The sequence below is a fragment of the Stomoxys calcitrans genome, chromosome 5, assembly GCF_963082655.1.
Source record: "Stomoxys calcitrans chromosome 5, idStoCalc2.1, whole genome shotgun sequence".
Classification (NCBI taxonomy): Eukaryota; Metazoa; Arthropoda; class Insecta; order Diptera; family Muscidae; genus Stomoxys; species Stomoxys calcitrans.
In genome coordinates, this window is record NC_081556.1 from 44,596,056 (window position 1) to 44,622,609 (window position 26,554).

At 41.0% G+C, this 26,554-nt stretch overlaps 1 protein-coding gene across 1 annotated transcript in view; it reads right to left on the bottom strand.

Moving 5' to 3' along the window:
• Window positions 1-9,202: 9,202 nt before the first annotated feature.
• The window catches only part of LOC106094838 (serine-rich adhesin for platelets), a 308,197-nt gene continuing 290,845 nt past the window's right edge, over window positions 9,203-26,554 (bottom strand). Inside the window, exons 5-9 of the mRNA XM_059368852.1 lie at window positions 11,602-11,772; window positions 11,390-11,541; window positions 10,728-11,327; window positions 10,354-10,648; window positions 9,203-10,292 (exon numbers count right to left, since the gene is read on the bottom strand). Of these exons, the coding sequence (XP_059224835.1) occupies window positions 10,086-10,292; window positions 10,354-10,648; window positions 10,728-11,327; window positions 11,390-11,541; window positions 11,602-11,772 (1,425 nt within the window). The 3' untranslated portion in view covers window positions 9,203-10,085. The remainder of the gene's footprint in view (window positions 10,293-10,353; window positions 10,649-10,727; window positions 11,328-11,389; window positions 11,542-11,601; window positions 11,773-26,554) is intronic.

Here is a 26,554-nt window from a genome sequence, read left to right on the forward strand (position 1 = left end):
TACAATAATTAACCCATTTATATCTGACCCTGCATTTACTTAATCAATTTAGATGAGTTACTATGTCATGTAAAAACTGCTCCCCAAAGAAGTGTCGCATTGCCGCAGGTCAGTCATTGTGTAAAATTTCAGCCAAATCGAATAAGAATTGCGCTCTTTAGGGGTTTAAGAAGTAAAATAGGGAGATCGGTTTATAGGGGAGCTGTATCAGGCTGTAGACTGAATCAGACCATATTCGACACGTATTTTAGAGGTCATGAGAAAAGCCTTTGTATAAAATTTCAGCCAAATCGGGACCTCTAGAGACTCAAGAAGTCAAGATCCTAGATCGGTTTATGTGGCAGACATATCAGGTTAAGAACCGATTTCAATCATACTTAGCATGGATGTTGAAAATCATACCAAAAAAAACACCTCATGTAAAATTTTAGTCAAATCGGATGAGAATTGCGCGCTCAAGAAGTCAAGATTAATGATCGGTTTATATGGCAGGTTATGAACAGATTAAAACTATACTTAGCACAGTTGCCAAAACGTACACCCTGGCGGTATGCATTAACATCGAGGGGGCTTTTAACAATGTGCGGACCGATACACTGATCCAATCCTAATACCAGTAGCGGGTGGACTCGGTCCATAGAGACTGGATAAACCATATTCTAAGGAACAGGTAGATAAATTGTGTGTCCCATGGCATAAATATAAGGAAGAAAGTGGCACAGGGCACGGCACAGGGGGGCATTTTATCGCCACTCCTATGGGTGACCCCCATAAATGACCTATTACGGATGGTGACTGAGGAGGGATTTGAACCCGTCTGCTACGCAGACCATGTTATAATACTTCTAAGGGGTAAGGATCCGAACGAGCTATGCAGAAGGGCCGAAAGGGTCTTGCGTATGGTAGGTCTTAATGTTAACCCAAAGAAGGCTGAAATATGCCTGTTCACGAGGAAGACGAAGGTGGGCCAATTTCACGCACCACGTTTCCTCAACAAAACGATGTCGATATCTGACAAGGTTAAATACTTAGGTGTGATCTTGGACAGGAAGCTGAATTGGAATTGTCACATTCAGGAGCGTACTGAGAAGGCTCACAGATATTGGGTACTATGTAGACGGGCCGTAGGCTCGAAATGGGGTCTGAATCCTAGGATAGTCCACTGCCTCTACAGGAGCGTGATTAGACCAATACTTACTTACGCCTCAGTAGTTTGGTGGACGGCTATGGAGAAAAAGTGCAACATAAGGACCACACAACAGATTCAGAGAACATGTTGTCTTGGCATAGGCGGAGCGATGAGGACCCCGCCCACTAGGTCACAGGAGACTATTATAGATATCCGACACATTGACATACAGATTAAGTGTGAGGCAGCCACTGTGGCTAAGAGACTTAAGGCGATGGGAGAATGAATTGAGGATGGGAGCAGCTCGTATCATCGCGATATAATCGAGGCGACAATAGGAAACCTGAAAGGAAGGGAAGAGGTTTCGGATCGGATACCTGAGATAAACCTTGAAGTCGAGTGCGAGGCACTGCTGCCATCGGCACAGTCTTGGATTGACGGAACTCTAGTATTGCCATCTGGAAGATCATGTTACACAGATGGATCAAAGCTAGAGGGCAGAGTGGGCCTGGGGGTCTACTTTGACAACCCAGGGACTGAGATCTGTTTTAGACTGCCTGACCATAATACGGTACTGCAGGCGGATATCCGGTCGATCACGGAATGCGTGAAGTGGTGTGGTTCTTAACCGAGGGCGTCGAGTGTGAACATCTTTATCGCCAGTAAAATTGCCATAAGGGCAATAACAACCAGGACGATAGGGTCACGAACAGTCTTGCAGTGTAAGAAGGAGATTAACGCCTTCTCTGAGGATGGGAACATCCTCATCGTTTGGGTGCCGGGCCATAACGAAGAAAGGGGAAATGAAAGGGCAGACGATTTGGAGGTGAAGGTCAGAGGACTGTCATCAATAAACTTGGTGAACCCGAAGCCTTTCGGGAGGACTCAGTCCGAGTTAAGGGCATGGGCAACGAACGAACGTCTTATGGGGTGATCCGGATCGTGGGAGGACGAGGCTATTACTGGTTTACATATATAGACGAGGTGGTGGGTATCCAAAGTTCGACCCGGCCGATCTTAACGCATTTTTACTTGTCTTATATACATACTGGGATTGTACTGGGCAAAAAAGTCCACTAGACCATACGTCTACGGTGAAAGTCGAGGCTCCAGATTTTGATTTCTCATACTTTTGTCGCGTTTTTTTTTATGTTTTGGCCTATATTAGCCAAACTACTGATGTTTTTTGATCCAATACTAAGACATAAATTGTAGCCAAGATAATAGTTAAGAACTCTCCAGTGCAAAGCAAAAGCATTGGAATTCTCCTTCAGACATTTTTGGCCTTGTGAAAGTGCAAATTTTTAGTGAAAATATTGATAATGGTCTCGTTAGACCATTCCCGGCACAGGATAGACCTTTGAGGTCCAATCTGTGTGGTGTTCATTGCTGTCACGAGAAGCTTAGCTGCGAGCTACTGGGCGCGTCCACTGGTTGCGGATAGTAGAATGCTCAATACGGAGTAGCTGCAACGGCAGTCGCGGATAAACAGCGATGTCGAGCGTAAAGTCTCAGTGAGAGATCAGGCGGCATCGGTTCTTAGACAAGTACTGAGTGCCTATGATGCTCTTTGCTCACCTTCAAGAGCTAGGTGAGGATCGCCACCTCCACATGAAAATTTGGCTACAACAAAAACAGATCGTTAATTCAGTCTATGTGGTAGCTATATCGAAATATAGTCCGATTTGGGTTATATTTGATGCGGACATCGGTAGGCATAGCACAACACACCGTTCCAAATTTCAGCGAAATCAGGTAATAAATGTGGTTTTTGTATTTTTGGCCGCACTTCCCATACAAGTCCGACCACAGTGCACTGTAGCCAATAGTGAAAACGATATCTGTAACTTATATGCAGATGTTTTTGCTAATAACTTATTCCAAACTAAATTATACCCATGATGAATATCCATATCCCATACGTGAGGTATCTCCAGTATCTATTTCAACATTAAGTTTTCAGTCTGATGCACTGGATAGGACTAAAATAAAACACAAACAAATTTAGATTAGGTTTTTCTATGACATCATGATTTATCACCTAAATTGAGATGGGGTAAAACATCCACCTGTTGTTTTGGGCATTTTTAAAGAGAAATATCTCAAAAATTTCATTCCAAAAATATTTAAAATTTTTTTATTTTTTACAGAACTATTTATGTATTTTTCACACTCTCGGGAGGGGTGGGGTAAAGCCCATGGAGCTGTGCACGCAGAAACCGCTTCACACATTGTCTACAAAATTTGTGGATAATGTGTGTCTAGATAATTTTTAAGGCCTTTAATACAGAGGCCTTATTCGCTATATGAGTTTCAAGCCCAATGCACTCAACATACCTGAACCGGTTAGTGCATAACGTAACATAACGAGTCGTAGTAAGGTAGTAATTCAGTAACGTCACTAAATAGAACATAACGTTATGTAGATTTGAGGGTTTCTACGGATGTAAGGGAAATAATCACAGAAAATTTTATTGAAATTTTGGCTTTAGAAAACTTTAATTAAAAATGTGTCTATAGAGAAAAAAAAAGATAATTCTTATATATAAAATTAAATTTGTGTTTGTTTGTTCCGTATAGACTCAAAAACGGCTGAAACGATTATCTTGAAATTTTCACAGATTGTGTAGGTTGGTCTGGAAGGAAACATATACAGTATAATTTTTTGATACCGGACGGGGGCGGACCCTCCCCCTTACCTCAAAAGTACTACCCAAAAATAAAAGCGGATCGATCGGGACAATATGTTATTCAAATGAAAGGTATTCAAGAGAAGAGTACGAATTTCATAATAAAAGTTGGGTCCAAGTACCTGGGGTACCGCCCAGGCCCCAAAACTCCTTAAAACAGGTTTATTTGACGATCACGACAATATGGGGCTCAAACGAAAGGTATTCGGGAGTAGATTACGAATATGGTCAGTAAGTAGGAATAGACTTTATAATTTATTGATAACGGAATTAAGCGGACCCTCCATCGTTACCCCAAAAGCACCACCCAAAATCTAAAGTGGACCGATAAGAACAATATGGGTATCAAATGAAAAGTATGCGGGAGTGGTTAACGAATCTGGCATTCAAATTCATGTTGAAGTAAAGGGGGTCACCCCACCCCCACAAAAACTCCCCAAATGGGCACATTAGCCAATCACGAATATAAGGGACTCGGTTCGTTTGTTTCGTATGGACTGAAAAACGGCAGAACCGATTTTCTCGAAATTTTCACATATTGTGTAGGTTGTTCTGGAAGGAAACATAGGCTATATAATTTGTCGATATCGGAAGGAGGATGGACCCTCCCCCTTATGCCAAAAACACAACCCAAAATCAAAAGTGGACCGATCGGGACAATGTAGGTCTCAAATGAAAGGTATTGGAGAGTAGAATACGAATATGGTATTAAAATTTGAGTCTAAGTACCCATAGGGGCGCCCCAACCCCAAAACTCCCCAAACAGACATATTGGACGTTCATTTCAATATGGGTATCAAATGAAAAGTATGCGGGAGTTGATAACGAGTCTGGCATACAAATTCATGTCGAAGTATAGGGAGTTACCCCCCCTCCCCCCCCCACAAAAACGCCCGAAATGGGCACATTAGCCAATCACGAATATAAGGGATACGGTTTGTTTGTTTCGTATGGACTGAAAAACGGCCGAACCAATTTTATCGAAATTTTCGCATTATCTTAGGTTGGTCTGGAAGGAAACATAGGCTATATAATTTTTCAGTATCGAAGGGGGGCGGACCCTACCCCATATGCCAAAAACACAACCCAAAATCAAAAGTGGATCGATCGGGACAATATAGGTATCAAATGAAAGGTTTTGGAGAGTAGAATACGAATATGGTATTAAAATTTGAGTCTCAGTATCCATCGGGGCGCCCCAACCCCAAAATTGCACCACACAGACATATTGGACGTTCATTTCAATATGGGGCTCAAAATTAGAGATATTCGGGAGTAGATTTCGAATCAGGCATACAAAATCAGATCGAAGTATAGGGGGTCTCACCAACCCTCAAAAACGCCATTAGACCCATTATGACTATATGATACTTGGCTGAACCGATTTTCTTAAAATCTTCATAGGTTGTGTACGTTTATCTAGAAGGAAACATAGGCTATATAATTTTTAGATAGCGGGTGGAGGCGGTTCCTCCCCCTAAACCCAAAAACGCCACCCATATAGAAGGGGCAAACTCTCACACATCAATGAGTACTTTTCGATTCAAGTTTAAACTCAATGATAAGCGACCTTTTTTATAGCCGAGTCCGAACGGCGTGCCGCAGTGCGACAACTCTTTGGGGAAAATTTTTTAAAAGAGCATGCATGGCATTGTAACTCGCAAATGTCGCCAACATTAAGAGGGGATAAATACCGTTTTGTCCGACGTTCTCGCCAGGATTCGAACGCGTTTAGCGTCATAGACTACAATGACACGAATGTGATATTCCCATTCAGGGCGAAGTGTCCTTACCCTAAAATGATATTGAAGAGTTAAAGAATGCGCAGCGGAGCGGGCCCGGTTTGACTAGTTTACATATAATAAAAAAAATTTTTCTCGAATAAGTATTTTTATACCCACCAAAGAGGTGTCGCACTGCGGCACGCCCTTCGGACTCGGCTATAAAAAGGGGGCCCTTTATCATTGAGCTTAAATTTGAATCGGACTGCACTCATTGATATGTGAGAAGTTTGCCCCTGTTCCTTAGCGGAATGTTCATAGGCAAAATTTGCATTTTTGCCACCGAAGGATGGAGGTATATTGATTTTGTCATTCCGTTTGCAACACATCGAAATATCTATTTCCGACCCTATAAAGTATATATATTCTTGATCAGCGTAAAAATCTAAGGCGATCTAGACAAGTCCGTCCGTCAGTCCGTCTGTCTGTTGAAATTACGCTACAGTCATTAAAAAATAGAGATATTGAGCTGAAACTTTGCACAGATTCTTTTTTTTATACCCTCCACCATAGGAAGGGGGGGTTTACTAATTTCGTCATTCTGTTTGTAACTACTCGAAATATTCGTCTGAGACCCAATAAAGTATATATATTCTTGATCGCCGCGACATTTTATGTCGATCTAGCCATGTCCGTCCATCCGTCTGTCTGTCGAAAGCATGTTAACTTCCGAAGGAGTAAAGCTAGCCGCTTGAAATTTTGCACAAATACTTCTTATTAGTGTAGGTCGGTTAGTATTGTCAATGGGCCACATTGGTCCATAACCTGGTATAGCTGCCATATAAACCGATCTTGGGTCTTGTTTTCTTGAGCCTCTAGAGTGCGCAATTCTTATCCGATCGGAATGAAATTTTGCACGACGTGTTTTGTTATGATATCCAACAACTGTGCCAAGTATGGTTCAAATCGGTTCATAACCTGATATAACTGTCACATAAACCGATCTGCGATCTTGAATTCTTGAGCCTCTAGAGGGCGCAATTCTTATCCGATTTGAATGAAATTGAAACGATATCCAACAACTGTGCCAAGTATGATTCAAATCGGTCCATAACCTGATATAGCTGTCACATAATTTGATCTGGGATCTTGACTTCTTGAGCTTCTAGAGGGCGCAATTCCTATCCGATTTGGTTGAAATTTTGCATGACGTATTTTATTCTTACTTTCAACACCTGTGTCAAATTAAGTACAAATCGGTTCATAACCTGATATATCTGCCATATAAACCGATCTGGGATCTTGACTTCTTGAGCCTCTAGAGGTCGCAATTATTATCCGATTTGCCTGAAATTTTTCCTCTGATGACCATCAACATACGTGTTTATTATGGTCTGAATCGGTCTATAGCCCGATACAGCTCCCATATAAATCGATCTCTCTATTTTACTTCTTGAGCCCACAAAGGGCGCAATTCTTATTCGAATTGGCTGACATTTTACGCAGCTCTCCAACATATAATTTAATTGTAGTGCAAACCGGACCATATCTTGATATCTGTCTAATAGCTGAGCAAATATTTTTTTATACCCTTTTTTGCCTAAGAAGAGATGCCGGGAAAAGAATTCGACAAATGCGATCCACGGTGGAGGGTATATAAGATTCGGCCCGTCGAACTTAGCACGCTTTTACTTGTTATCCATTAGCAGGTTAAGTTCGAAGATGGGCTATATCGGTCTATATCTTGATATAGCCCCCATATAGACCCGATCCGCCGATTTAGGGTCTTAGGCCCATAAAAGCCAAATTTATTATCCGATTTAGCTGAAATTTGGGACAGTGAGTTGTGTTTGACCACCCGATATCCTTCTTCAATTTGGCGCAGATCGGTCTAGATTTGGATATAGCTGCCATATAAACCGATCCTCCGATTTAGTCTTAGCCCCATAAAAGCCACATTTATTACCAAATTTTGGTGAAATTTGGGACAGTAAGTTATGTTAGGCTCTTCGACATCTTTCTTTAATTTGGCTTAGATCGGTTCAGATTTGGAAATAGCTGCCATATAGACCGATCTCTCGATGTAAGGTTTTAGGCCCACAAAAAGGCGCATTTATTGTCCGATATCACCAACATTTGGGTCAGTGAGTTAAGTTATGCTCCCTGACATACATCTGCAATATGGCGCAAATCGGTCCAGAATTGGATATAGCTGCCATATAGACCGATCTCTCGGTTTAGGTTTTGGGGCCATAAAAGACGCATTTATTACCGGATTTTTGCTGAAATTTGGGACAATGAGTTGTGTTGGGCTCTTCGATATCCATTGTCAATTTGGCCCAGATCGATTCAGATTTGGATATAGCTGCCATATAGACCGATCCTCCGATTTAGGGTCTTAGGCCCATAAAAGCCACATTTATTATCCGATTTTGCTGAAATTTGGGACAATGAGTTGTGTTAGGCTCCTCGACATCCTTCGCCAATTTGGCCCAGATCGGTCCAGATTTGGATTTAACTGCCATATAGACCGATCCTCCGATTTAGGGTATTACGCCCATAAAAGGCGCATTTACTGTCCGATGTCACCAAAATTTGTGACAGTGAGTTGTGTTTGGCTCTTCGACATCTTACTTTAATTTGGCCCTGATCGGTTTAGATTTGGATATAGCTGCCATATAGACCGATCTCTCAGTTTTAGGTTTTGGGGTCATAAAAGACGCATTAATTGTCCGATTTTGCCGAAATTTGAGACAGTGCATTGTATTAGGCTCTTCGACATCCTTAGTCAATTTGGCTCAGATCGATTTAGATTTGGATATAGCTGCCATATAGACCGATCCTCCGATTTAGGGTCTTAGGCCCATAAAAGCCACATTTATTATCCGATTTTGCTGAAATTTGGGACAGTGAGTTGTGTTAGGCCCTTCGACATCCTTCTTCAATTTGAACCAGATCGATTTAGATTTGGATATATCTGCCATATAGACCGATGCTCCGATTTAGGGTCTTAGGCCCATAGAAGCCACATTTATTACCCAATTTAGCTGAAATTTGGGACAGTAAGTTGTGTTAGGCTTTTCGACATCTTTTTTTAATTTGGCCCTGATCGGTCTAGATTTAGATATAGCTGCCATATAGACCGATCTCTCGGTTTTAGGTTTTGGGGCCATAAAAGACGCATTTATTACCCAATTTAGCTGAAATTTGGAACAGCGTGTTGTGTTAGGCCCTTCAACATCCTTCGTCAATTTGGCCCAGATCGCTTCAGATTTGGATATAGCTGCCATATAGACCGATCCCCCGATTTAGGGTCTAAGGCTTTTAAAAGTCACATTTATTATCCGATTATGCTGAAATTTGGGACCGTGAGTTGTGTAAGGTCCTTCGACATTGTTCTGCAATTTGGCCTAGATAGGTCCAGATTTGAATATAGCTGCCATATAGACCGATCTCTCGGTTTTAGGTTTTGGGGCCATAAAAGTCACATTTATTATCCAATTTTATTGAAATTTGGAACCGTGAATTGTGTTAGGCTCCTCGACATTTTTCTTTAATTTGGCCCCGATCGGTTCAGAATTGGATATAGCTGCAATGTAGACCGAACTTAACGCCTTTTTACTTATATTATCTGACAATTACCACAATAAAACGATCAATAATTTCTTGTTGTTTTTTTTTAGTTTATTGGATTTTTTTTTATAAAATAGTTTTTTTTGTTTCGATTTTTATTTTAGAAATATATATTAAAATATAAATGATCTTATTCACATTTATTATTTTTTTTTTTTGTTTTAGTAAACTCAATAATCGTTATGCGTACTTATAAAACAAATTATTACAAAAAAAAAGAATTAAGTATTAATCATAATAATATTACAACTTAGAACTACGACAAATATTTTAAACATTATCGTTGGGTGAAAATTTAGGGGATAGGGATTCCATGGAAGCAGATGGGGGCACACAAAAGGCTTTAAAGCTTAAAAAGCTCATATTTGTTAGTTTATTAATTATTGCTTTCGTAGAGAAAATAAAATGATTAGACATTTTACAAATAAATTTAGTTTTTAAAACTTATAACTAAGGGCTTGAAAGGAAATTGGGGCACAATTTTATTACCAAATTGTGTGTATGTGTGTTTCCAAAAAAAAAAGAGTGCACCTAACAAAATTGCCAAGAGCTTTTAGAAAGCTTTTCCCATACACTAACGAAGATGATTACTCGTTTTGCTTTAAAAGGGCTTTAACAAATTTCTTTACTTAAAAATTCCTTTTCCTTCTCTTTAAGCTTAGCTACAAAATTAATTTTGTTTTAGTTTTAGTTATGTGGTTGTTTTTGTTTTTGTTTTAAATCAATTTTGACTTGTCTTAGTAGTTAAGTGGATATTGCATTTGGTTAATACACTTTATAATGTGAGTGAAAGAGAAAGGCATATAGCGAGAGAGTGAGTGCACACTTAGTAAGTCGCTGTTGTGTGTAGATGTAGTCGTATCTTCTCTTCTAATCTCCTCTCCTCTATAGAGATTGTCGTCTTGGTTAGTTTCATTTCTTACGATGTAAATTCGTAGATAATCCTGACTTGGAGGCGCTGGTTGTTGAAGAATTTCTCAGCGACGATTGATCGTCCTTTAGGTAATCGGCATGGCGTCGTGTGTTATGACGTGTTGTTAGAGGTTCGGATTTTTTATTGTTGCGCGTCATGGTATTGGCATTGCCATTCTGCAGAGGTTTGCGGGGCAGTGTTGACATCTGTAATAAGAATGTGATGGGGGGGTTAATAGGAATTCAACTTTTTGGTCTACCGTCTTACCGTCTTATTTTGTTCCTGAGAATAATTGATTTCATAGCCCTCACTTATCAACTTGGGCTTCCAGGGGGCCAACATGGACACCGAGCGTGATACTGTGCGGGTCATGGGCTGCAAGGGTTGATTTTTCGTTTTATTGGAACGCAAGTCATCACGAGATATGGAGCGGCGTCTCAATTGATATGGCTGTGGTATGGCACCTACGGTGGTAGCGTGTAAATAGACGACGCTACGTTGACTATGTAAGCTGGATTCTCCCTCAGTACCGGAACTTTCGGCAGGGAAACGATCACGTTCTCTGGAAACAAGAAATGGTTGAGAAATCCAAGTCCTATCTAGAGGAAGCATTCTTTCCCCCCCTCCCCCTATTCACTTACCTCGAATAGGACATGGCTCTTCTTTCAGCACTACGTGCTGGCTTTGGAGGACCCATTAAATATGGCTGACTTCTCCTCGGCTGATGTTGGTTACTACTGCTCGTGTCACCATTCGGCGTTGACGATGTGGGACGATCGTTACTGCGGCGATATGAGTGCTCATCATATCGTTGTGTACGATCCAAGCGATCCAAACGATCTCGTGATAGTGTGCGTGCTGTCATTAGACCTGCTCTTGTCTTATCCTGATCTTCCGTCTCCGAACCACTCTCCGAGATGTGATCGAGTTCACGTGATCGTGAGTAATGACGTCTGCGACGGAAATCAACCTCATCGTTACCGTTACCCTGATGATGATTATCCAAATTATGCATCGAAGTGCTCTTATGACGCTGAGTGCTGGTGGTGCTCGTTGACAAGGTGGTTGTTGTTGTTGCGGCATTGTTCGCCGCTGTTGCTCCCAATGACTTGGAGCCCGAGGCCAAACTGTGACGATAGTCTTGCCTCTGTGGGCTATCCGAGCGTATTCGATCTATGTGATAGGCGCTTTGGGAATACTTTTGCGATCGATTGAGATTTGAAGCAAGCAAGGGGCGAGATCTGGAGGAGAACACAAAGGTAAAATGAGAATGAGCAACATTGTGTAGAGGTCACTTTCTTACTTGAGAGTACTGCTGCCTTTGGATATGGTAGGCGGATTGGAATCCAAATCTGTATCACCGAAAAATCTTAGATTTTTCGTAGTCTGCTGCTGAGGCGTGCTGCTGTGCAAATTCTTGCTTCTCTTCAAACTTGATGTCTCCGAGGCATTTAACTACATAAACAACAACAAAAATGGATTACGGAAGTAAAGTTTTTTTTTGTGTGGTCATACCTTTTCCTTTGATTTACTTTTCGATCTGCGATCCAGAGATTTGAACCAACTGGTCTTTTCAGGTTTAGCCAATGGCGATTCTTTGCGATTTTTATCCGATGAGGTACGTTTCAATAAAAGAGGACTAGCTTTTGGGGTCGATAAACGACGACGCATGGATATATCAATGGCCTGAAAAATGAAAAAAAAAAAATATGGGTTTTAAATAAAGAATGAAAATTAAGTAAAAAATAAAGTGAATAAATAATCCTTTAAGTAAAAAATTATATGGAGACAAGAAAAATATTAAAAAAACATTTAAATTCATTTTTTTCTAAAATAGTTTCTTTGAGTAGAAACACTGTCTGTTATTGGCTCAAGATCTTAAGTCTGGAGATCGGTCCATATGGCGGCTATATTCACATATGGTCCTATCTGCATGCTGTTTGTATTTGAGCAGTTCGCTGGATGTCCATGATAAAGAGTAGGACATCCAGCGAACTATCGTCACAGTCGGTAGGACATCGAAAATCCAAACCTGCTGGTGCCAATAACATCTACCTATCCTAACGAAAGAGGGAAATGGAAGTGATTATTTCCATGCTTAACCACTCAGCGATACTTGATTGTTCCGAAAGTAGCACGGACTCATTTGACAATAGTAGAGATAGTCCTTGGGAGGATTACAATGCAACATCAACGAGAAAAAGGAAGCTTAATCCAAGAGGCATTGCAAAATGCCTTGTTACAAGCTGTCATAGCTGTCGTCCTACTGAGGCTATAGAACGGTCTGCCACCAGCTTTTCGCTAAGGGCATTGAAATCCTAACTCCATTTCAGTCGAGGATCTTAAAGGTTATATACAAAGAAATTGCTCGGGTGATGGAGCACTTGGTAAGTACGCTTTATCTGGAGAAGTGGACCATGGACTTTGACGACAAACATCATGAGTGTTAAATGTCAGGCCGTGTTCTTCAAGAATGAATTCAAAGAAATTAAGTTGACTATGCTCAAATTAAAAGACGGGAAAGCTCAAACAATCGCAGCAAAAGTTCGGTTCATCAGCACCATGTGCTGTATTGCATTGTCATGGACGATGAGCTCTATGGATCGACTAGATCACCACACATCGAGTAATTATTTGTGCTGGACTCAGATTAAAAAAACAGGCGGTAGGAGAGATGACATGAAGTTTGTCTTCCACCTCATTCGTGTCTTCCGAATCGCACGATCTAGGTGGCGATTTTACCGGTCCCGAACGTGAAAAAGAATGTTCACCGAACTTGCCTCTCAATAACTTCATTGGCTAGTCTTGTTGAAACCATATGTCATGCAAGTCAAGCTCTTGCATTTCGGCCTAAAAAAAAGTTGAATACCACCTCACGGTAGTGCTCACCATTCACAGTTACGTTGCGATTCGCGTCATCTTTGAAGAAGTACGGTCCAATGATGCCGACAAACCGCACCAAACTGTGACTTTACCTGTTTAGCAACGGAGTGCCCTTTCGTGTTGTGATCGCAGGTCAGTTTGTCCCCTTGTCATCTACCACACCAGTTTATCGAACCCCATTGCCTAACTGTGTATTAGGGTGTGCTTTCTCATCAATCCGACCAAACGAGTTCCTCAGCGGCTTTGTTGCCGAATCGAACTACACATTTAATCGTCTAGTTTTAAGACCCCATCAAAGAAAATAATATATTTAAAAACTTAACTTCAATATCCGAATAGAATCCTTGAAACCAGTCGTAACTGGAATTTATACTCCCACCGGAGAGGTTAACACCTCGCATGGGAATAAGCGATAAGGACGGAAGAGCAGAACTAAAAGCAGAAATCGGTAGAGAGCTTCAAACGCTCGTTACGATATCCGAAGAAGATGGAAGGTCTAGAGTAAAGCTGTGCTCGGGAGTAGTCGAGTCACGCGTGAATCTCGCGAGAGTCATGTGATTGGTGAGTGAGATCCAAATCTAATCAAGTGATCGTGCGTAAGCTTTATTGCATTAAAACTATTCGGCTTGAATTGCGACTAAAAACGCTAATCACGACTCACGAGAAAATCACGAACCACACGATATTACGACTCATAAGAAAATCAGGACTTAGGGTTCTCGGCCCGGCCCAACTTAACACGTTTTTACTTGTTTTTGCTCAAGCCCTTCGATACCAGGATATTGAAGTCAAAGTGGGTGGTAGAATGTGTAGAGTCCCAGAATAAACTTTGGGATTTTAATATAGCGCTGACTTGGGTTCTCGGACTCGACGGTATTCTGAGAAATGAGTTAGTGGACTAGTGTGCCAGAAAGGGCAGTGCGGAGTCGATTATGAAGTGGACATCTGTACATGGATGCCGGAGGGCCATAACGTATTGGTAGGCCTAACACAAACGAATGAAGAAGGAAAAGTTGCTGCCTTTCGACAAGGGGTCAATGAGCACAATGGCAGAAGACATAATCGAGCACTGGTGGTAGGCCCTATGGGAATTCCGCATAATGATTATTGTAGAGACTGTCTTGATAATGATAAATAGGAGACTGTTGAGCACCTGGTTTGTTGTTGTTCAATTTCGGGGTTTAAAGTGTCACAGACTTTCCATCATGGAGGAGGTTTTGCCGACCTTGGTGATCTTGCAGATGTATCTCTAGGAAGTCTCTCCAGACACTTTAACAAGACGTGATGGCCCCGACCGGGGACGCCATGAGATCTTACACACACGGTCACGTATATGTAAACGCGTACCATTGGTTGGTACACAGTGAGTGACACTCAGATTGTCGAAAATCAGTGCTCTTGCGATTCACTCGTTGTAGAAGTTTTAACATGACAGAATACCTCACAACTATAGCCAGCGTTAGCAAGGGGATAACCACCGGCATCATAGACGGACATGCAAAACTTTGTGCCACGGTGGTTTCCATTTGTAACACATCGATATATTGATCTGAGACCAAAAAAATGGGCCATATTGTAAATGGGCCATATTGATCTATGTTTTCATATAACTCTCATATAAACCGATCTCAGATCTTGATTTCTTGAGCCTCTAGAGCGCCCAATTCTTATTCGATTTGGCTGACATTTTGAATGAAGTATTTTGTTCAACAGCTATGCCGAGTATGGTCGAAATCGGTTCATAACTAGGTACAGCTCCGTATGAATGGATATCCCAATTTCACCTCTTGAGCTGAATTTTTGAACTATGACTTTTACTCGGTTCATAACATGATAGAGCTCCAATAGCTTAGCAATTCTTATCCATTATACTTTATCCTATTAAGAGATACCGGGCTAAGAACATGACAAATGCGATCCATGATGGAGGGTATATAAGATTCGGCCCGGCTGAACTTAGCACGCTTTTACTTATTATACTCTCTACTCTCTCCTACAGTTCTTCATCTCCCTACCACCCGTCTAGGTCTGATCTGGTGAATCACACTTTTTATACCCACCACCGAAGGATGGGGGTATATTCATTTTGTCATTCCGTTTGCAACACATCGAAATATCCATTTCCGACCCTATAAAGTATATATATTCTTGATCAGCGTAAAAATCTAAGACGATCTAGACATGTCCGTCCGTCTGTCTGTTGAAATCACGCTACAGTCTTTAAAAATAGAGATATTGAGCTAAAATTTTGCAGAGATTCTTTTTTTTTCATAAGCAGGTTAAGTTCGAAGATGGGCTATATCGGACTATATCTTGATATAGCCCCCATATACCGATCGCCCGATTTAGGTTCTTAGGCCCATAAAAGCCACTTTTATTATCCGATTTGAATAAAATTTGGGACAGTGAATTGTGTTAGGCCTATCGACATCCTTCGTCAATTTGGCCCAGATCGGTTGAGATTTGGATATAGCTGCCATATAGACCGATCCTCCGATTTAGGGTATTAGGCCCACAAAACCCATATTTATTATCCGATTTTGCTGAAGTTTGGGACAATGAGTTGTCTTAGGCCCTTGGACATTCTTCGTCAATTTGGCTCAGATCGGTTCAGATTTGGATATAGCTATCATAAAGACCGATCCTCCGATTTATGGTCTTAGGCCCATAAAAGCCACATTTATTATCCGATTTTGCTGAAGTTTGGGACAGTGAGTTGTCTTAGGCCCTTCGACATTATTCGTCAATTTGGCTCAGATCGGTTCAGATTTGGATATAGCTGCCATATAGACTGATCTCTCGATTTGAGGCTTTGGGCCTATAAAAGGCGCATTTATTGTCCGTTGCCGCCGAAATTTGGGACAGTGAGTTGTGTTAGGCCCTACGACATCCTTCGCCAATTTGGCCCAGATCGGTTCAGATTTGGATATAGCTGCCATATAGACCGATCCTCCGATTTAGGGTCTTAGGCCCATAAAAGGCGCATTTATTTGGTCGATGTCACCGAAATTAGGGACATTGAGTTTAGTTAGGCTCTTCGACGTCCTTGTTCAATTTTGCCCAGATCGGTCCAGATTTGAATATAGCTGCCATATAGACCGATCTCTCGATTTAAGGTTTTGAGCCCATATAAGACGCATTTATTGTTCGATGTCGCTGAAATTTCAGACAGTGAGTTTAGTTAGGCTCTTCGACGTCCTTGTTCAATTTTGCCCAGATCGGTTCAGATTTGAATATAGCTGCCATATAGACCGATCTCTCGATTTAAGGTTTTGGGCCCATAAAAGGGGCAATTATTGTCCGATTTCGCCGAAATTTGGGTCAGTGCTTTGTGCTAGGCCCTTCGAGATGTTTCTGTAACTTGGCCCAAATCGGTCCAGATTTAGATATAGCTGCCATGTAGACCGTATCTCAATTAAAAGGCGCATTTATAATCCGATTTCACTGAAATTTGACACAGTGACTTATGATAGGCTTTTCGATATATGGTTCAGATCGGTTTATTTTTAAAAATAGCTACTGTACTTATTAGTATTTGGTCCAAATCGGATCATATTTTGATATAACTGCTATGGGACATAAGTTATGAAATTTTCACCGAATTTTGATGAAAGCTGGTTTACATATATACCCGAAGTGGTGGGTATCCAAAGTTCGGCCCGGCCGAACTTAACGCCTTTTTACTTGTTTTTAATTATAATCACCACCATGGGATGGGGGTATACTAATCTAGTCATTCCGTGTGCAAAACCTCAAAATATTCGTGCAAGACCCCATAGAGCATATATATTCTTGATCGTCTCGTCATTCTGACTCGATGTAGTCATGTCCGTCCCTCTGTCGAAATCAAAAAGCTTGCCGCTTAAAACTTTGCACAGGTACTTAATATTAATATAGGTCGTGCGGGTTTTGCAAATGGGCCATATTGGTTAAGATTTAGATATAGCTCCCACAAAAACCGATCTCCCGATTTGACTTCTTGAGCCCTGGCATTCGCCATTTTTGTCTGATTTGTATGAAGTAATAAAATTGTTTTTTTTTTCAATTATTTAAACAATTTTTAAATGACTCCAAGTATTCTTGAATCAAACAGGTGAAACCCCCTCTAAAGGTCTTCCATGAGTTCCCTTCGACCTTTAAGGTTCAAAACAAAAATCAATTTTTACCATCAATGAGTTCACACAAAATCAATACTCTGTTAAGAGCATATCTTTCTGTTTTTCCTTATGCCACAACCAGCAGGTTGAAATATTTCTGGTTGGTGTAGACTAAAGTAGATTTTTGCTAAAGCCACAATTAGGTTAAAACCAAAATGCAAACAAGTTTAAGTATTTGTTAATACAAATCCAAGTTGCAAATGTAATATGATGCCCATAAAATAACTCACAACATAGTCAGAGTCACCTACCTACCACCAAACAACCCAACCATCAATGCAACGGACACAGAGTGCAGCCATCTACCTTTTGGTAGATGGCTGCACTCTGTGGAAACGTTGTATATAATCTTCAATTCCACATTACACCGGCAATAATGCTAAGAAAATTGTTGGCAACAATATTTAGTTACCATTGCCGCCAAGAACACCAATAGCGCAACAACAACAACAACAACTATCTACATTACAGAAAAAAATTCAATTGGCAATATGAGAATGTGTTGCTCTTTTGGGGGATTAGACTTCTTTTTTTTTATTAAATTTTCGCATTGAAATACTTCTTCATATGGTTTGTGGTTGCAACAACAATCAATGACCACAATTTGGTGGTTGTAGGCAAAAAAAGCTCTAAAGTTTTGGACCAAGGCAATTGTTGCACAATGGGCCTTTTTTTCTTAAGCAAAGAAAATGCAAGAAAATGTTTCCGGAGGCCACCGTGGCACAGAGGTTAGCATATCCGCCTTTGACGCCGAATGCCTGGGTTTAAACCCCGGTATGATCCTCAGAAAAATTTTCAGTGGTGGTTTTTCCCTTACTAATGCTGGCAACATTTGTGAGGTATCCTGCCATGGTAAAACTTCTCTATTGTATGGTGTAGCTATTTGACACTCCATTCGGATTCGGCATAAAAAAGGAGGTCCCTTATCTTTTAGCTTAAACTTTAATCGGACTGCACTCAGTATGAGAGAAGTATCGCCTGTTCCTCAGTGGAATATCGATGGGTAATGTAGTAAGAAAAAGTTTTCATAGACTATTTTCTGGAAATTAAATTTTCATAGAAATTTTACTAAAGGTGGAATTTGAAGTAAAAATTTTCTACTCCTATTTTTGGATATTTTTGTTCTATATTCCCTTTTAAATTTTTTGTATAATGGTGATTATTTTAGTTTCAGAGCATCATGTCGTATAAGTAATATTAATTTGAGTACAAGGGGTCGCATAATTAATATTAATATTATTTTTTAATATTTTTACCAAAAAGATAAGTAAAAAGTTGTTAAGTTCGGCCGGGCCAAACTTTGGATACCCACCACGTCGGGTGTATATGTTAACCACCTTCCGAATTTGACACGGACATTGAATGGTCCAATAAGTACAAGTCATTGTTCAATTTTGTAGAACAAAATATTGGTCTATATGGTAGCCATATCCAAATATAGACCGATAACATAAGTCACTGTGGCAAATTTCAACGAAATGGATAATAAATATGCCTTTTATGGGCCCAAGGCCTTAAAACGAGAGATCGGTCTACATGGCAGCTATATCCTAATCTGAACCGATCTGGGCCAAAACGAAGAGGGATGTCGAATGGCCTAAACAACTCACTGTCCCAAATTTCGGCGAAATCGGACAATAAATGCGCCTTTAAAGGGCCTAAAACCTTATATCGAGAGATCAGCCTATATGGCAGCTATATCCATATCTGAACCGATGTAAGCCAAATTGAAGAAGAATGTTGAAGGGCCCAACACAACTCCCTGTCCCAAATTTCGCTAAATTTGGACAATAAATGCGCCTTTTATGGGCCCAAGACCCTAAATCAAGAGATCGGTCTATATAGCAGATATATCCAAATCTGAACCGATCTAAGCCAAATTGAAGAAGAATGTTGAAAGGCCCAACACAACCCACTGTCCCAAATTTCGGTAAAATCTGACAAAAAATGCGCCTTTTATGGGCCCGAGACCTTAAATCGAGAGATCGGTCTTTATGGTAGCTATACACAAATCTGGACCGATCAGAGCCAAATTGAAGAAGAAAGTCGACTGGCCTAACAAAACTCATTGTCTCAAATTTCAGCAAAATCGGATAGTAAATGTGGCTTTTATGGTCCTAAGACCCTAAATCGGCGGATCGGTCTATATGACAGTTATGTTCAAATCTGGAACGATCTAAGCCAAATTGAAGAAGAATGTTGAAGGGCCCAACACAACTCACTGTCCCAAATTTTGGCGAAATCGGACAATAAATGTGGCTTATATGGACCCAAGACCGTAAATCGAGAGATCGGTCTATATGGCAGATATATCCAAATCTATACCGATCTGGGCCATATAGCAGGAATATATCGAGGGGCTTAACACAACTCACTGTCCCAAATTTTAGCAAAATCGGAAAATAAATGTGGCTTTTATGGGCCCAAAACCTTAAATCGAGAAATCGGTCTATATGGCAGCTATATCCAAATCTGAACCGATCAGGGCCAAATTGAAGAAAGATGTCGAAGGGCTGAAGGCAAATCACTGTCCCAAATTTCAGCAAAATCGGATAATAAATGTGTCTTTTATGGTCCTAAGACCCTAAATCGGATGATCGGTCTATATGGCAGCTATATCCAAATCTGAACCGATCTGGACCAATTGGACGAAGGATGTCGAAGGGCCTAACACAACTCATTGGCCTAAATTTCAGCAAAATCGGACAATAAATGCGTCTTTTATGGCCCCAAAACCTTAAATCGAGAAATCGGTCTATATGGCAGCTATATGCAAATCTGAACCGATCAGGGCCAAATTGAAGAAGGATGTCGAAGGGCTTAACACAAATCACTGTCCCAAAGTTCAGCAAAATCGGATAATAAATGTGGCTTTTATGGGCCTAAGACCGATAAATCTGTGGATCGGTCTACATGGGGGCTATATCAAGATATAGTCCGGTATACCCCATCTTCGAACTTCACCTGCTTCGATCGTAAACAAAGAATCTTTGCAAAGTTTCAGCTCAATATCTCTATTTTTAAAGGCTGTAACGTGATTTCAACAGACAGACGGACAGACGGATGGGCATGGCTAGATCGTCTTAGATTTTTACGCTGATCAAGAATATATATACTTTATAGGATCGAAAATAGATATTTCGTTGAGTTGCAAACGGAATGACATAGTAAATATACTCCCATTCTTCGGTGATGGGTAGGAAAAAACTTGATTTCGTAATACCTTTACTAAAAATATTTTCTCTTTTTTGTTGGAATTCAATCTTTCCCCCATAAAGGACCACCCAGTTAGTTATTTCATTTCGTGTAACGCCCACTGTGCCATGCATTTACAGGTTGTTCGCCGCATTGATCAAAGCCACCATGGGCTACAACGGCATGTGATTGTTTATAAACGCCTGCCTTTAAGACATGAATGCACTCGTTACACTGCCATTACTTTGCAAAGGTTTCCCTCCTCTCTCTGGCGCTCACACAACTGCCGCCACCTTCTATCTGTAGCACCAACCATGTCTTTCCATTCAAGAAATGGCAAGAGAGCTCCTAAATAGCCTTAAACAAAAAAGAGTAACACTGTAATTTAGTATTGCGGTACTTTTCGTAGAAACAACGGTGATGGTTGTACAGAGACTCAATGGACAAATGGCTGAGTGGAGCCAGCCATGAAAGGCCATAGCTGAGCTTGGTTGGATGTAAGGAGGATGGAGTAAAAATGTTGAGAACAATATTTTAATTTAAATGAAAATTAAAATTTGAAAAAAATTTTAATATTTTTAATTTGTTATAGAAAATTTTGTGATTTGTATTTTGTAGAAAAATTAGTAAAAATATTTTATAAAAATTTTTATTTTAGTAAAAATATTTTATACAAATTTTCGGTTCAGATTTAGATATGACTCCTATATAAACCGAGCTCCCGATTTGACTTCTTGAGACCCTGGCAGCCGTAGTTTTTGTCTGATATGACTTCTAACAACTGTGCCAAGTACGGTCGGAATCGGTCTATAACCTGGTATAGCTTCCATATAAACCGATCTCCCGATTTGACTTCTTGAGCCCTTACAAGCCTCAATTTTTGTCCAATTTGGCTGAAATTTTGCATGTAGTGTTCTGTTGAGGTAACATTTCTTGACATTGAAGGTGCCTTCAATGATGTAAAACCGACGTCAATCATGAAGGAGTTGGAGTTTCTAGGCACCAACTCTACCCTAAGAAAGTTTATTAATGACTAACATACTAAAAGATGCATTACAGCAGGCTTGGGATCTGTGGATCTAAAAAAAAGGGTCAGCAGAGGAACACCTCAAGGTGATGTACTGTCTCCTCTACTTTGGAATATAGCCATTAACAATATATTAATGTCTCTGGAAGAAAAAGGCGTAAAAGTGGTCGCGTATGCTGATGACGTGGCAATTGCGGTTAGGAGAAAGTTTTCCAGCACTCTAAGAGATATACTTCAGGAAGCTCTACGTGCAACAGCAAAGTGGGCTACCGAAAGTGGTCTGGGTATGAATTCGTGCAAGACAGAAGTAGTTCTTGTTTCCTTGGGTGGGTAGTACCTGTCTCCTTGGGTGAAGAGAATGTTCCATTTACAGAAAGCGGAAAGTACTTGGGTGTTTTGCTGTACAGGAAACTGAACTTCAAATCCAACATTTTGGTAAGGGCAAGAAAGGCCACTCTTGCCCTATGCACCTGCAAGAGAGCCATTGGCAAAATGTTGGGAATTTAGACCGCGTGTCATGCATTGGGTATATACTACAGTTGCGAGACCTATAATGCTATATCGTATTGTGGTCTGGTGGACGGCGCTTCAAAAATCCACCTACTGCTCAATACTTAACCGGATCCAAAGGATGGCTTGTTTGTACATCACAGCCACACAGAGAACCACACCATCTGATGTACTGAATCTAATGCTACAGCTTATGCCTCTGGACATTGTGGCTACCCAAATTGCTGCGACCACTGCCGTGAGGTTAAGAGAGCTTTCTCATTGGTCATGTGACGGCCACGGACACTGTGTTATACTTGATACAATATCTGATGTCCCAGGCAGTGTGGATTACACCCTACCTGAGCCGCTTTTTGATTAAAATTGCTGTACCACTATTTCTCATAGAACCGATTGGAATTACGATATCCCTGGTAACAGAAGTTACATAGACTTTTATACGGCTGGTTTCAAACTAAACGACCAGGTGGGCTTTGGGGTGTACTCTAAAGATCTAGAACTGGTCATATCGAAATGTTACCCGACCACTACAGAGTGTATCAAGCAGAGATCGTTGCAATTAAGGAAGTGGTGGAATGGCTAAGGTATAATGCCAAAACGACAATTGGCATAAATATCTTCTCAGACAGCCAGGTAGCCATTAAATCCCTGGAGAATGTATTTCTGAACACAAAAACCGACCTCGATTGTCGCAGATATCTCAACGAGATGGCTGAACAGTTGAAAATTCACCTGTTGTGGGTGCCGGGCCACAGAGATATCCCAGGGAATTGTAAAGCGGATGAGCTTGCGAGACTAGGAACTACCTTACGCACTCTAGGGACACTGGAATCTGTGGGTATGCCTCTAGCGACATGTAAACTAAGATTTCAGGAACAGACCCGAAGGGCAACGAATGATAGATGGTCACAAAGTGGGGGTTGTGAGCATTCCAAAACTATGTGGCCTCATCTAGACTTGAAAAGGTCTACCGCTTTGCTGTCATTGGCTAGAACAGACGTCTCAATCATTGTATCCGTTATAAAAGGTCCCTGTCTAATCGGAAAACATGCTGACAGACTGAAGGTTGCCAGCAACGACTTTTGCAGAAGCTGTAAGGACATCGAGGAAGAAGAGACTATAGAACACCTTCTGTGTGTGTGTCCCGCAATAACAGTTAGAAGGAGTTCCACTTTAGGTTCGTATTTCTTTGAGAATCTGTCTGATTTAGCGGATGTGACGATTCGCAAGTTACTGGTTCAACGGTAGGAACTAGAATGTATCTTCCTTCTTCCGTTCCTGTGGTATTACAGTGGACGACAACGTCTGATGGCAGACTGCCACTTAAACCTAACCTTCTGTTGTGACTTCTAACAACTGTGCCAAATACGGTCCAAATCAGTCTATAACCTGATATAGCTCCCATGTAAACTGGTCTCTAGATCATCTTTGTTCGGTTCCTAGAAACTTTAATTTTTGCTGGTTTGGCAGGAGTTAGGTATGGAAAATAAAATGATGCCCTTCAACTAAATTAAGTTTGTATAAATTTTTAGCAGAATCCATGGTGGTGGGTTCCCAAGATTCGGCCCGGCAGAACTTAGCACGCTTTTACTTGTTATAATCTTTATACCCTCCTCCATAGGATGGGGGTATACTAATTTCGTCATTCTGTTTGTAACACCTCGAAATATGCGTCTGAGACCCCATAAAGTGTATATATTCTTGATCGCCATGTCATTTTAAGTCGATCTAGCCATGTCCGTCCGTCTGTCCGGGTCTTGACTTCTTGAGCCTCTAGAGGGCGCAATTCTTATCCGATTGGGACGAAATTTTGCACGACGTGTTTTGATGTGACTTCCAACAACTGTACTAAGTGAGGTTCAAATCGGTGCATAACCTCATATAGCTGCCATATAAACCGATCTTGGGTCTTGAATTCTTGAGCCGCTAGAGGGCGCAATTCTTGTCTGATTTAACTGAAATTTTGCACGTGGTGTTTTGGTATCACTTCTAACAATTGCGCTTAGTATGGTTCAAATCGATGCATAACCTGATATAGCTGCCATATTAACCGATCTTGGGTCTTGACATCTTGAGCCTCTAGAGGGCGCAATTCTCTTCCGATTTGACTGAAATTTTGCACGTAGTGTTTTGGTATCACTTTTAACAATTGCGCAAAGTATGGTTCAAATCGGTTCATAACCTGATATAGCTGCCATATTAACCGATCTTGGGTCTTGACTTTTTGAGCCTCTAGAGGGCGCAATTCTCTTCCGATTTGGCTGAAATTTTGCACGTGGTGTTTTGGTGTTAACTGTGCCAAGTATGATTCCAATCGGTTAATAATCTGGTATAGCTGTCATATAAACCGATCTTGGATCTTGATTTCTTGAGCCTCTAGAGGGCGCAATTCTCATCCGATTTGGCTGAAATTTCCCATGACGTGTTTTGTTATGACTTCCAACAACTGTGCTAAGTATGGCGAAAATCGGTAAATAACCTGATATAACTGCCATATAAACCGATGTGGGATCTTGACTTCTTCAGCCTCTAGAGGGCGCAATTTATTTATTAAATGTTGTCAAAATTGTTTTATAAAATTTTTTGTCAAAATTGTTGTCAACATTTTTTTTCTATTTTTGTAAAAATTTTTACTTTTTCATCAATATTTCCTTCAATATTTAAAAGTTTGTAAGTTTGTTTTTTATTTCTTCTCATTCTAGCCCTCGGACTTTCCTATGTTACTTATACACAAGTAAATATTATTGAAGTTTGGTTGTGTGTGTGCTTATTGTGTGCTTTTTAAGGGGTATTAGTTTTCAACAACACCATCGGGGTATCAATGGCCACTTTGACGATGGCGTCAAACAACGCATACATGCAATAGTGGTATTGTTAACATATGAACTCACGTTTTGGCCTAATAAGGTAAACCTGAAGGACGGACAACTAGATCGATGCAAGCAGCCCAATAGACTATCCAAGCAACCATTTAACTGGTGGTGCCACAAAAACTCAACGGACAGTAAAAAGAACAGACTTTCGACATAGATTGAGCTATGCTTTTAATATTGATTGTCAATAAAAGTGCTAAAAGTTGTTGAGATCTTGAATTCGTTTGAATGCCCCTCTTGCCCTCCTTCGGCTTCTTAAGCCAAGCCTTAAGAATTTTAGTCGTACTTTTTCCAAGTGGTTTTAGGATTTATGCTGAGTCTAAGGTTTTTTTTTTTTCAAACAATTGCGCCCCGTCTCATGGTGTGGCACCTGTATAAGTGTACCAGCTCAGACTGTATGCCTGTCACATTTTTTCAAGCATGAATTGATGTCGCTCTCGTTTTTTGCCTGCTGCTATGTGTTCCAAAGACAACAGGTTAATATTTATGTTAGTGTTTTAGCTAAAGGCAACATGAGGCAATATGGGTCGTTTCCAAAAATGTTGGAGAAATTTTCTGTATTTGTGGTCCTTTAAAGTATTTACAGAAAATAGCTGCCTTTATAGCCAGCACTATAGGATAGAGGGTATATTCATTTCGTCATTCCATTTGCAACACATCGAAATATGCATTTCCGAACCTAGAAAGTATAACCATTCTTAATCGTCATAAAAACCTAAGATGAACAAGCCATGTCTGTTGGTCAGTTGAAATCACTCTTTAGTCTTTAAAAATAGAGATATTGAGCTGAAGGTTAGGTTAGGTTGAGTGGGTTGCCCACCAAAGGTGAGTTCACTTGGAGGCCACTTTGGCCCATTGTGGTACCCTAGAAAGAAAGACCTCGGAATACAGGTTTTACACGAATAAAGGAAAGACAGGAGGCAGGGAGAACCCGAGCGGGGGTGAAGAAACGCCCATCTCCATGCAAGCACGGATGTACCTACGCCGGAGCTAATGGCAACCCCTGTCGGAACCATCCTGTTCCGTAAACAAACCTTAGGAGACCTACCAGAGGTACGTTCTCAAGCTCACCCAGATGCATATCCGGACATAAACACAGCAAGTGCTCAATAGTCTCCTCTTCATCCTCACGCAAGCAAAGATGTACCTACTATGGAACTCTCCCGTCGGAACTATCCTGTTCCTTCAACAAACCTTATGGGACCTACCAGAGGTACTTTCTCAAGTTCACCCAGATGCAGATGCGGACATTAACGCAACAAGTGCTCAATGGTCTCCTCTTCATCCTCATCGCGGTGCCCATCCCCACTCAAGCACGGATGAACCTACGACGGAGCTTATGGCACCCCCCGTCGGAACCATCTAGTTCCTTCAACAAATCTAAGGAGACCTACCAGAGGTACGTTTTCAAGTTTACCCAGATGCAGATCCGGACATGAGCGCAACAAGTGCTCAATGGTCTTCTCTTCATCCTCATCGAGGTGCCCATATCCACTCAAGCACGGATGTGCCTACTATGGAACTCGCACGTCGGAACTATTCAGTTCCTTCAACAAATCTTAGGAGACCTACCAGAGGCACATTCTCAAGTTTACCCAGATGCAGATCCAGACATTAACACAGCAAGTGCTCAATAGTCTCCTCTTCATTCTCATCGAGGCAATCCCTACAGAAGTCATTGTGGGGTATTCCCATGCGCTCCGCCATGGCATAGTGTCCGGCTATGACCCCTGTCAAGGTACTCATCGACTTCTTACCGAACGCCAGCAACTCTCTCGTCCTCCTCCGGTAGATGACCGGCCATAGCGCCTTTGCAGTACGGC